Genomic DNA, 12,760 nt, shown 5'->3' on the forward strand with positions numbered 1-12,760 from the left:
CTGATTTTGGATTTGGGCGAATGACTTACACCTGTGCTAAAAATTTTGTTTAAGATTTAAAGAAAATATTTAATACCCTAACAATGGAATTTAAAAGTTTCACAAATAGAGTTAGGTTGATGATCAGTGTATATAGAGTATGGTAAAAATATTTAAAATAAATCTATAAAAGAAATGAAACATATGATAAATTTATAATTTTGCTTGTAGAGTCAAAAGAGTGTATTATTAGAATATCAAATATTTGCCTTGAGATTTAAGTGTTGGTATTATTATCTAAAAGTGCTCTAAAAAATAAAATATCTATTTTAAACATATGTTGTAAAGTTAAAAAAAGTATTTAAATGATGTTCAAATTAAGTCAATACTATGATATTTTAATAAAAATATAAAAATAACTTATTATTAATTATTATTAATATTTTATATATACTGCATAAACAATTAATGTTAATTATTTGTAAAATTTAATTTAAATACATAAATAGTGGTGTATACCATATAAATATTATACAAAATACATTAGATTTTAAAAGTGTTTTTAATTAAAAGTTAAATTTCAGCTTTAGAAACCATAATATTTTAATTTAAATTTATTTAAATTAATTTTATATAAAATATAACAAACACCATCATAATAATATTTATTATTTTATAAAGAAATTTTTAATAATTTTGAATTAAATATATAAATAAAGATATTATGAGACAATTTGGAAGACAAATATTTCAATTATATTAATTAATAATTTATAAAAATATTAGAGATAAATAAAGGATAATTTTTGCATATATGCTGGAAAAAAACTTATTTGAAACTATGTTGTTGTTGTTTTTTTTTTAATTTATCGATCTACATTATTTTTTAATAGAAAAAGGAAAATAATCTTACTAGACGTTTTTTCACTGAATATTGGCAATTCAACTCTTTTGATCAGGTAGTTAAATGTTTGAGCTTTTGTCCTTGAGTCCTAGATTCGATTCCGCTCCTACTCATTTATATTTTTTTTCATGTTGTTTTAAGCTTTTATTATTTTTAATTAATATTTTAATACATTAGCTCTTTTTCCTATATGGTTAGATAATTGTGATTTCATCTTTGAGTCCTAAGTTCAATTTCTCTCATAAGCATTTTAATATGTATTTTCATTTCATGTTGTTTCAAGCTTTTTATTATTTTTAATTTATGTTTATAATTAATAAATATATTGTTTTCAAGTTGTTTTTTTTAGTGCATCTTTTTAGTTAATAACTCTTTTATTTGCAAAATCAAATAATTATTGTAAATATAATTATTTTTAGTAAATATAATTTTATATGTGTAATATTTATCTTTCAGTCCATATCATGAGTGTAGTAAATTGATATGTTATATATTTTTGTATGTGTATTTGAAATATTTTGTATATAAAAATATTTGAAATATCATACTCACAATGTAGATAAAAAACAATAATTTTGAAATATTTTACATATTTGAAATAATAATGATATTTGAAATGATTATTTGATTTTATAATATTAGAAATCACTGTACCTTACAATATAGGTAGAGAAAATAAATATTTGACATATAAATATTATATATAAAGAAATATATATCTAAAGAATTGGTTAATGTTTTTAAAAATAATTAAATATTTATTATTTGATTTTATAAATAAAAAGAGATGAATTAAAAAATTGAAAACAATATATTTATTAATTATAAAAATTAATTAAAAATAATAAAAAAACTTGAAACAATATAAAATAAAATAAAATACATAATAAAATGCTTATAAGAAGAATCAAACTTAAAATTCAAGGATAACATCACAATTATCTAACCATCTAACCACAAAAACCTAATGTGTCAAAAATATTAATTAAAATTAATAAAAACTTCAACAACATAAAATAAAAAATATAAATGTAAATAGAAGAAGAATCAAACTCGATATATAAAAATAAAAATATTAATATTTAATCATCTAACAAAAATTAAATTAAACGTATTTTATTTTCTCATCCCGAAAAATAATATAAACCGATAAATTTTAAAAATTTCAACGAACTTTCTCAATTTTTTTAGCATATATATATATAAATCCCCGATAAATAAATATACATAACAATTGTTTTAAAAGAAAAGTTTTGGTTAAACGGAATTTTAGTACGGAATTGTCAGTTTGGTCGGTTAATCTTATTTATTGACTATTCAAAAGTAGGGGGGTGCTGGCAAACAGAGTTTTTTGGTCCACCCTCTTCTTTATTATTCTCCACCTTTGCAGCTCTAACTATTCCTTATGGGTTTAATAATAATTAAGTTGCTTATTTATTATCCAGAGATGCCACACAATGCCAGCCTGTGACAGACAGGTAATAACAAACTACTTTGTTTTCATAAGAAAAACTACATGCAAATTCCAAAGTGAAGTTATAAAGACTGTCCCTTGTCCGTAGGATTCAGGACAGCTCCTGTTTAAACCACGTGGATGTTTTATACTTTGTTTTTGCTGACTAATGATATCTCTCTTTAATTTTCTTTACAGGTGAAAAATAAAATATCATGAAAGCTGTTATGAGTATTATATTTTGGGTCTTTTATTTATTTTTATTTGATATTTTTATTAAAATTTTATTTATTTATATTGTTAAAAATTAGTATAGGTGATAAAATAAACAAATAATTATATGTACCTCATACTAATATATATATATAAGGATTATCTTTTAATAATAGAAATAAAAAAATTTTAATAAAAAATTTATTTACTATTTGATCTAACGAAAATTAATTTATTTAATTTTTAATAAAAATAAAATATAATCTGACTTTTAATATAAAAATTGTTCCTATGATAGTTTTGCCTTTTATTTAGGATGAGTTTGGGACGGCAGTGCGGTGCGTTTAACTTACTTTTTGTCTCACGCTACAGTATTTAATCTTACCGCCGCCACTATTTTTATACTAACCGCAAGTAAACGCACCGCCAATTCAAAATCACCCTTAATAAATATCTTCAGAAATGGGTTAGGGAATACACGTGCTACAAGACAAATGGGCAAGGAACATGACAGGCAAAATGAATGCACACCATCTTTAGCAAAATGTTGGAGAGAAATTGTATGTGCTTGATTTGGATGGCTTTTAGTTTTAGATTCAAAGACAGGCTTATAAATCGTAGACTCACTCATTGCTAGGTGATAAGCAATATTTTTTAAACCGAATAAGATTGGTGAATTAAATTAATTGTACAAAAAATTAATTAAGATATCGATATGAATAATTGATAAGTGAATTGCTTGAATCAACTTTTTAGATTTTAAAATTTTAATAATTTATTTAATTAAATTAGAAGGATCGGTGAATAGATATTTTGACTAGTTGTCGGTTCTGAAAATGTTGGTGCTTAGTTCCTAACATAGCTTTTTAAACACATACAAAAAATCACCACAAGTATAGAACAATTGAGATGGACTGGCTCTTTTAAGAGAAGTTTTTAACTGACTCTTTCAAGAGAAATTTTCAAAACAAACAAATGTATTCCGTGTTGAGATTTTGTTCCTGCCAATTCATGTAGCTCAAGTGGTATCGTGGCTGCACAGGTAAGGGCCATATAAATCTCAAGTTGATATGATTCGAGTCGCCTACGCTCAATTAACTCTAAATTATTATTCACATGTTCTATACTAACACCCTCTCATCAATCTTAGATCATATCTCCTTCACGAGGACAATACCTTCAATTGTTAGGAGTCCGATCGGCTGCCCAACTGACACCTTGAAGACTTTTACCGGAAAAACCTAATGCTACTAAAGAAAAACCATTTCTGTCAGCAAAAGCCATTCAACATAACAATAAGATTAAGCCATTTTTTAACTTTCTTCCTTGAAAGAATGCATTCCTGGTGGAAAATTATGAAAGATAACAGCAGATTAAACAAGGTACCTATGTTACTTGGAATCGAGAGTATATGGGATAAGAATAATATCTCCTCCAATACGAGCATGTCTAACTTTTTCCGAGCTTTTCCTTGTATATTCTCGTACTGTGCTTGGATTCGAGTTTACCTCACACATACGAAGTAAATCCGTCGACAGAAAAGGAAATTTTTATGTTTCTAATCAGTATTGAAATATGACCTTAAGATGTAGGCTAGTCTTTTATGAATTTTTTTCCCACAACATAATAATGATATACAACATAAAATTACAATAAATTTTTTATTGAAATGAAGAAAATCTTAAATTATTCTAAAGAGAAAAACTAAAACTGTTACATTAAAAAAAATGGGAACCAAAGCTCAAAAAAGCAAGAACAAGATGATCCACAGCAACAATGCTATAGCAGAGTGATTTTTTTTTTCAATTTATATGCTGTAGGGTATAAACAGTTTTTGGTGCAAATTACATGTAATTTTGCAAACCAAGAACTGAAAAAAAAAAAAAAGAAGAAGAAGAAAATGTTCTGAAAATCAACAACAAAAAGACTTAATCAAGCCCAGAATTGAAAAATCCAGAAAAGATTCAAGCACTTACAATTACAATATTTTAACAATGCCCTTTTCCATTGCATTGTTCTTTGTTCACCAGCTAGATACTGCTCTTGTCAATGGAATTCATCACTTTTGACCATCAAAGTATACGTATTTTTAGCCATCAATGCATTGTAAGCCTCTGCAAACCCATAACCAAACCCCAAATAAAGTAGCACAAACAAGCAAATCCAATATTAAAACTACCCAAACATGTTTCCTCCATGTTTGTTTAGCCTTTTGTTTATCGCCGCCACCACCACTTTTTTGCATTGAAACTGGGTAATCTCTAAAATCGTCGCTTAAATCAACTGTATTCTCCATCCCAACAATCCCAACACCGCCGCCGCCGACTCCACCGCAACCATCTTTGGTTTCAACGCCGTTGACTTCCAAACCACCACCGGATCTTTTCTTCTTTTTCAAACCCCCTAACAAAGGAGCCACCACGGTTGGGTTTCTACTATCTTTTACTACTGGGGATGGAACAAAATCCAAACCCAAACCCAAAGCCTCTGAAAAAACGGGATCGAAATGAGATTGAAGACAATTTGGGGTCAAATTATCGGTACCCATAACCAAACCAGTGAGTAGAAAATCGTCCAAAGCAACTTTCAAGCGATTCAAGAACCAAAACGACTCAGATTTGTCGAGATCTTCATGGGATATGATGAAATAAACAAAAGGGTCATCGATTAAGAAGGTATAGGACCTTTGGGAAACTGTATGAGAGAACATTGAATGGTAAGGAGGGGCTTTCTCGATGCATGCCCTTGCTAATGGCTCGATCCCCACAGCTTCTTTGCGAGTGAATTCAGCTACAAGTGTGGGTCCTTTTGCAATGCAAGCATATAGTATCAGCTTAGGATCGGAAATCATTTGATGGGGGTTCTTTAGAACTGTGGGTTAATTTCTTATTTGATGCTTATTTTTTCAGCTACTGTTCATAGATCGTATAGTGTTTTTTGCTAGGGTTTTTTTGGGGGGGAAGAGGAAGAAGAATAACGACAATTCTTCCATTCCTATTGCAATTAAGCATTAACCAGTTTTTTTTTTTTTTTTCATGGAATTATAATAATAATACCCTTGTTTAAGGATTCAAATTACGGGCAATGACCTTGAAGAATTTTATAATGGCTTTTATCGGGCTTTGTGTCGGCATACCAACCTCCAATAATACAGTGTACTGTAGCAGATCTGCAGTTTAATTATTGGTAAACTTCGACGGTGGGTTTCTCAGTGGTGAGATTCCCCAATAAGTCCCTCTATTATAGCGATAGAATCAAATTAGTCCCTTTATTATTATGAAATAAATTAATTTAATCCTGTATTATTAAAAGGAAGAGTAAATTCCATTAAACGTCCCTGAAATATGGCTTATATTCTAAATTAGTCCTCAAACTTTAAAATGTTGTAATTACATTCTTAAAAAATATATATATTTTCTGATTTTTTTACTTTTCACTCTCATCACTGTTTGAGTCCTTAAATCTCGGTATGTGGTTTCCCAATTTTTTTCTTCCTCATACATTTTAGGATTTTATTTTTAATTTTTTTCTATTTTACAGACAAAATCATCTTCATTCCTTGAAAAATTACATCTTAAGAGACTAACACTCTCATATTTTATTTTTGGGTTCTTTCTCCTTCTCCTCCTTTTATTATTATTCATCAGTTTATTTCTAGTAAATGATTATTAAATTTAATTAATTCTAAAAATAGAATCAGACCCTTAAGTATTGAATTTAAATATTAGTTGACTCATTTTTTATCATTGAAAGTTATGTTTTATTAAACCATTTTTAGAGTTCGAGAGATTAGCCAAAAATGAAAATAGATAGATAAACAAGAACTAAACCTATGATATACCCATTCCTTTTTAGCAAACATTTTTATGCCTGCAATTGAATTATTTGATTGAAATGTACGGTGCACTGATCATTTGTTGCATCATAATTCTTTAAACACGTGATGAGTCTACAGGGAAAATTAATATTTTATGTACTTATATTTTACTTGTTTAACGCTTTAACCAAACAAAATAATATATATTTATTACATCATAATTCATCATGTTAGTACATTACTTTTTTCTGTTAAACCATATGTATTAAGATTTTTTTCTTAAATAATTTAAATGATTATTAATTTAAACATGTTTTTTTAGATTTTTGGGTGAATTATAAAAGTAGGGTAAAGCCTTAACAATAACGTAATTAGTGTAACTCGAACCCAAACCACACTTAGACGGTTATTAATATTTTTAGAGCCCTAGGCGAAAAAATAAATTGAACTCCTTTTAAAAATTATAAAATATAATATCCAATAAATAAAGTATTTATAGTAAAAATTAAAAATTCTAAACATTTAGTTAATTTATTTTAATCTAAAACTTTTTTTCCCACATCAAAAATTAAAAAATATTATTTTATTAAACCCCTTCTAACTTTAGGTACCGAGCGACTACATTCTCAAATAACTCTCAGAACGGGACCTAGTGATGAACATCTTCATCTTGAGGCCAAGGCACTGCTTTATTTTGAGATTGCAATTTTAATAAAGTGAAGTAATTAAATATGGAAATTCGTTCTTTTCTTGGACAACACGTTAGTCATGCAGATCCTGCTACAAACACAAGAAAAGCATATTAGAATAATTTGGTATTGCACATGCACTATTTTACAGTTTCTATAATAATTGAAGGAAATAACTTTAACTTCGTGTATGTTATGGGTGGCATTTGATAAGTCATGCCCTTCTGTCTTTCATAATCATTACGCGTATCTTCATTCCGGATTAAATTCCGGATTAAATTGAATCAGTGTGTAGAAGTTTTCTTTTCTTTTAAAATCAGAGTTAATTTAATATTATATATAAATATTAAGAGTTAAATTTACTATTTTGATAATTTTAAAAATGTCATATCGTCTTTTCATCACAAATTTAATTGCACTTACAGGAATTGGATGAAAAAAGACAAACATAATTAATTGAGTGATCGTTTTGTAATTTTTTTATAATTGAGTGACAAAAACAAAACTTGAACATAGTTGGGTGACTTGTAGTGTAGTTTACCCTTATTATAATAATAATTTTGAGTTTGCAAGAGAGATGCTACGGCAATGTATGTTGAGTCGAGTGATAAAAAATTCGATATCCCTTAAATAAAATTTTGTGCTTAAATGTTATAAATAAAAGAAATAGAATCAATATAATTATAAGACAACACTATGAATTAAAAAAAATACCATGTTTAGGGTTGAGAAAAAAAACTAACCAATTTGAGAAATCGAGTTGAACTAATAAATTCGATTCAATTTTTTTTTGGGTTCTTTTTATAGTTTAGTTCTTATAGTTTAGTTCGATTTCGGTTAGATGATGTTATTGAACCACATCAATTCTGATTAATTTCGGTGGACATCAAAAAGTCAAAAAAAAGCTGTTAATTTTTTTTAAAACTAATATTTTTTTTGAGCATATAAACCCAATATATAAACTCATTTAAAATCCAAAACAAAATCATTGCTTTCAAGTTCTAAATATAACTTTTATTATACTTTTACGCATTCTATAATTAAATAAAAATAAACCCTAAATCTAATTTCAATGTTAGTCTCTTACAAATTCACTGCTTATTTATTATTGTTGTTAAAACTTCCAATAATTCGAGTGTTCATCTCTTTTTGTTTAATGTGTTATTTTTCTCTATTATTGTTCTTGTTAAAACTTTTTAAAATGTGGTTATCATTTGCTGTTTTTTGTTGTCGTTAGACGTTAATTTGCCTCGTTTAGTTACTAGTATAATAATATGAGGAAAAATTTATTTATCATGTATATATTATAATATTTAGACATAAAATAAATATCACTTAGTACAAATTTAAACTTGAAATTAGAAAAATCAGTAAAAATTCTTGCCAAAAAAAAGACTTCTTCAAAATAGGAATAAAATTTTTAAAATTTATTCTCATTGCTAAAATAAGTCATGAAAGTGGCTAAATATTACCAATTGAATTAGTTTATTACTAATTTATATACTAAAACATGTGTAAAAATAATATGATAGTTATAAAATATAAATAATATAAATATATTTGATTATGTTCGTGAAGATTAAGAGTGATTAAATTAATATTTAATTAAATTTTTAATAAAATTTATAATAATAAATTTTATAAATTATTATTTAAATAAATATATTACTTGAAATTTTAGCATAATTGAAAAAATAAAATTGGCAAATGAGAAAAGAAAATTACAGTTCATTTCTTTGCTTCACTTGAGAGATTGAATGGTTGATAGAATTTTGCCACGTCATTGATGGAACGGGAAATTCTTGTTGACGTGGCAATTGCGGACGTGACTGTTAGAAAGGTCAAAACTCAAAAGTAAACAGAGTTACTATTGGAGCTATTTTATTTCTAACTTTTAAGGGGCCAAACGACGCCGTTTAATTTCTTTCGTCTTTCCCAGTAGATCCACGTGAACTCTGTGCCTGCCGTAGATGATAACTTACTTACCGGTGAGTTTTAAGACCCGACCCGGTTTATTGTTTTAACCCACAACAATCAGGATTACAAGTTTTTTCATTCGGATCCAACAAATATGTTTTTTACATTTGTTTTCTTTATGATTGTCTAGGTTTAGTGTCCAAAATATCATATTGTTTTTATATTTTAAAACAAATTTATTTCAATCCATCTAGAAATATCGAATCAAATAAATTTGAGGGTTTTTTTACAAATTTTATTTTGATTTAAATTATATTTAATTCTGTCCAAAATTATTTTTATTTAAATTATGTTTGATTTATGTTTTTAGTGATTATTTTCACAAACAGAGTTAAGTGAAATTTAAATAAATTGGTTTTTATTGAATTTTGTTTAAAAAAAAAATTCACTCCCTCATGAACAAGGTCGCAATAGTTAATATAGAACTGAACAAACAATTATCATATTATAGATAAAGCTTCAAATAATGGAGAGTTTGCAGTTTTTATATTATTACATCACTAATATGAATGCCAGAGCAAATAAATACAGAGAGCAACATATGAAGAAACAAACCTTCATTTCACACTTCATAGTGGCATTTTCTGAAACACAACATATAAAAACCAAAATCATTTTCACCAACCATGACTGCCAATAGGCAACCTCCAATCTTCTCCACCGTGGCCACCTGCGGTATCCGGGCTACATCCACCTAGACGTCTAGACGGTATGCGAGCACCGTTACTCTTTTGGCCAGGGCTCCTTGGTGCCTGGTAGACTGTTGTTCCTCCACCTGAACTTGATGAATCACAACCTGGGGATTTTTTTGTTGATGGGTTCCATTGGGGTGCATGTGGTACACGTTGCTGCTTCATAATCATAGGTCCTTGGCTTCGAACCTTGGCTTTGGCAGATTGAGTTGGGGCCATGTAGCTAGGTACATTACTTGACCCTGATTGAGCCTGCTGCAGGGTTGAGTATGAGCCTGAATCCATTGCTGTCACAACATCCATTTCAACAGTTTTCTCAGACATGTTATCGGTAACGGTAGTGGTTGCGGTGGTGGTCGGCAGTGTCATGTAAGAACCTTCTTGATGGCCTAGTTGACGAGCGTGGTACGGTTGCGATGACATCCAATGCTCGAGCCAGTTCCAACCCCATTGTGCCTTCTCGCGATCATTAAGGTGGACTCCAACATCTTTGCCATTGGGGTGCGGTTGCATGAGTTGTTGCTGTGGCTGTTGCTGCTGATGCAAGAAAGTGAATTATATGACCATTTAATCACTAAAAAAAGTATTTTTCGAGTGCTTACGAGTTACGATTTACCATGAACCAACCTGATAGCTATAGGCATAAGCAAGGGCTCGTTCTCGTCTCATCGCAGCATCATGTTTCTTCGAAACACTTTCCTTAACCTTCTCCGAGCTTTGCTGTCCACCATCCCAACTGTCATATCTCTTCAACAGGCTCCTTGGCTTTCGTTCTACTTCTCCCGTTCCTTTTTTTCCTTCATCGTCTTCGTCCGATCTCTTGGGGATCTTATCATGATCAGTTAGCTGCAGCCTACGAGCTCGAACTCTTGCCTGCACCCGGACTAATGCTTGCATGCACCGCATTGTCATTTGCGCTTGTTTGCGCACGTTATAACCTCTCACTAGTGCCTGCAACCTCACCAGTCCCTTCAAAGCACGCAAAGCTCTCCGAGCCTACAAACCATCAGCAACAAGAACCACCTTAGAGAACAATGTTCCATAATACGATTGTATAAGATGCATATAGACATGGTGACAGATTGAGACTGGGTTTGTTCTTACCAGATAGCCTCTATAATACGACTGTATAAGCGTTGCAGCTCTTTCTTCCTTAGATTGTCGTCCATAACCCGCCAACCGGACGACTTTAGCGGCAGCTTGAGCTGCCGCAACAGCTGCTTCTGCAGCAGCAGCAGTTGCCATGGCGACAGCAATGGCATGGTTCCTATCTTCATTCAGAGGAGTCGACATGGCACTCTCATTATTCGTGATGTCCGGTGAACTCTCCGCCGGAAAATGTTCAAACGACACTACATCCGGGGCCTCATTTGGCCATTTCTCCACATTATTCTCTCTCTGAAAATCACATCAGATGTTTCAGTTTCATTAACATTTGCCTTGAACTATGTCAACCAATGAACAAACAAAAATTTTACAGAGCAGATTATCATTGATATGGAATGATGGAGATCTAACATTTTCAAGCACATGAAGAACAAGTTGAATGATGTGATGGCTTAGGTGGCATGAAAATTATGTGTCAAGGTAGCAACCACGTTGATAGGGGACCAGTGCCCCTTGCTTGGGTTCATGGTCCTTCAAAACAGTGAAAAAGGGGAAGCCATCAATTAGCATTTAGCCCCCTTTGAAAGAAAAAGCAACGCTCTTACCATTTTCTTTTCTGATAAATTCTTTTCACCAAATTAATTTACATATATATATACACGGTTATACTGCAAAAGTAAAAACTGACAGCAGAAATGATTATATATTTAAATATTTCCTTTTTCAAAATGAGAATTATTTGTTATTTTTATTTTGTCATTTTCTGTTTCATATATATCAAAACTAAACTATCCTTTCTTCTTGTTGGTATCATAAATTTTATAACCTATAAAATGAAGCTCGAATAATAATTCAAGAAAAATGAAGTTCGGGTGTAACAGCTTCCTAGTATTATGACCACAAATGAGTAAGATCAAAGAGAATTTGTAATGTACTTGCAAACCTGGGCACTATATAGTTAACCAAGTTCTAACAACAAAAAGATAAGAACCCAAATAAATACAAGCAAAAATCCAGATGTTTGTGATGTAGATGTTTGCTCTCTCTTTTTTTTCCCTGCATTTATTAAAAAATTGCCTTAAAATGAAAAAAAAAAACTTGAAAGGTGCCATTGGTTTAGCTTGGAAATATGGCAATCAAATCAACCTGCTAAACAAACATCAAAAGGCCCAAAAAAAAAAAAATCTAAAAACCAATGAAAAAATACGTTACTTTTTTGTCAGGCAAGTCTTTGTGAGAAGATTTGAACACTTTCTTCACCGTCGAGAACCATCCACTCCCTTTCTTTCCCATCGCCGGTCAAAAAACAGAAGTTTCTAAAACAGATACAAAAAATGGCAGATCGTAAAACACCGGATTTTTTAAACTAATGAAACATATTACACTCGTTAAAATGTTAGAAAGAACGATACATAGAGACAAAGCAACAAACACTTATATGCCATTTTTCAAATTCATGTTAAATGAAAACAGAGAATTCATGGCAGTGGATCAAACCTGAAACGAAGAAGAACAGGTAGGTGATGAAATGTTATCGATTGGCTTGAATTCTCTTCATGTTTTCTCTGTATCATATTCCATAAGGTATAAATTACTTGAATCTTTTTCTTCTTTATTTGTTAAAGCTGAGAAAAAATGAAGTGAAAATAAAAAATAAATGAGAAAAAAATTGTGATCTTATTATGGAAATAAAAAGGAGACTGAAACAGAGGAGAGCTAAGAGAGTAGTAGTAAATTTGAGAGAGAAAAAAAGGAAGTAACAGAAGAAAACCCGTGCGAAGCGATCGGCCGATTGCTTTTTAATCAAATTCACGGAACGTAGAACATATATTACGGTTGGATTGGGCCCAATGATATTTTGCCACGTCATCTTAACGCTTCTCCTCGTAATTACAAGCCTGCCCCCACCCAGCAATACTTTTATTTATT

General features: G+C 30.0%; 2 protein-coding genes and 1 long non-coding RNA gene across 6 annotated transcripts; all 3 read right to left on the reverse strand.

Moving 5' to 3' along the window:
* Positions 1–3,508: 3,508 nt before the first annotated feature.
* LOC128285165 (uncharacterized) lies at positions 3,509–3,971 on the reverse strand. The gene is made up of 2 exons (XR_008275592.1): positions 3,936–3,971; positions 3,509–3,799 (listed from the first exon to the last, which is right to left on the reverse strand). It is a non-coding gene; the product is annotated as an uncharacterized LOC128285165 (long non-coding RNA).
* Positions 3,972–4,148: 177 nt separating this feature from the next.
* Positions 4,149–5,654, reverse strand: LOC108454566 (phytolongin Phyl2.2). Its single transcript, XM_017753068.2, has one exon. It carries the CDS (start codon positions 5,398–5,400, stop codon positions 4,639–4,641), a length of 762 nt encoding a protein of 253 aa, XP_017608557.1. The 5' UTR covers positions 5,401–5,654; the 3' UTR covers positions 4,149–4,638.
* A 3,792-nt stretch (positions 5,655–9,446) lies between these two features.
* Positions 9,447–12,725, reverse strand: LOC108457412 (protein IQ-DOMAIN 21-like). Of its 4 annotated transcripts, none has more exons than XM_053023305.1 (6): positions 12,603–12,725; positions 12,329–12,456; positions 12,044–12,147; positions 10,829–11,122; positions 10,352–10,720; positions 9,447–10,258 (listed from the first exon to the last, which is right to left on the reverse strand). In XM_053023305.1, the coding sequence occupies exons 3-6, from the start codon at positions 12,122–12,124 to the stop codon at positions 9,650–9,652; spliced, it is 1,353 nt and encodes a 450-aa protein (XP_052879265.1). In that variant the 5' UTR covers positions 12,125–12,147; positions 12,329–12,456; positions 12,603–12,725; the 3' UTR covers positions 9,447–9,649. The 4 variants fall into 4 exon arrangements, with proteins under 4 accessions (XP_052879265.1, XP_017611948.1, XP_017611950.1 ...); XM_017756459.2 differs by having other exon boundaries at positions 9,447–10,261; XM_017756461.2 differs by having other exon boundaries at positions 12,329–12,719.
* Positions 12,726–12,760: the final 35 nt, after the last annotated feature.

The sequence above is a fragment of the Gossypium arboreum genome, chromosome 12 (assembly GCF_025698485.1).
Source record: "Gossypium arboreum isolate Shixiya-1 chromosome 12, ASM2569848v2, whole genome shotgun sequence".
Classification (NCBI taxonomy): domain Eukaryota; kingdom Viridiplantae; phylum Streptophyta; class Magnoliopsida; order Malvales; family Malvaceae; genus Gossypium; species Gossypium arboreum.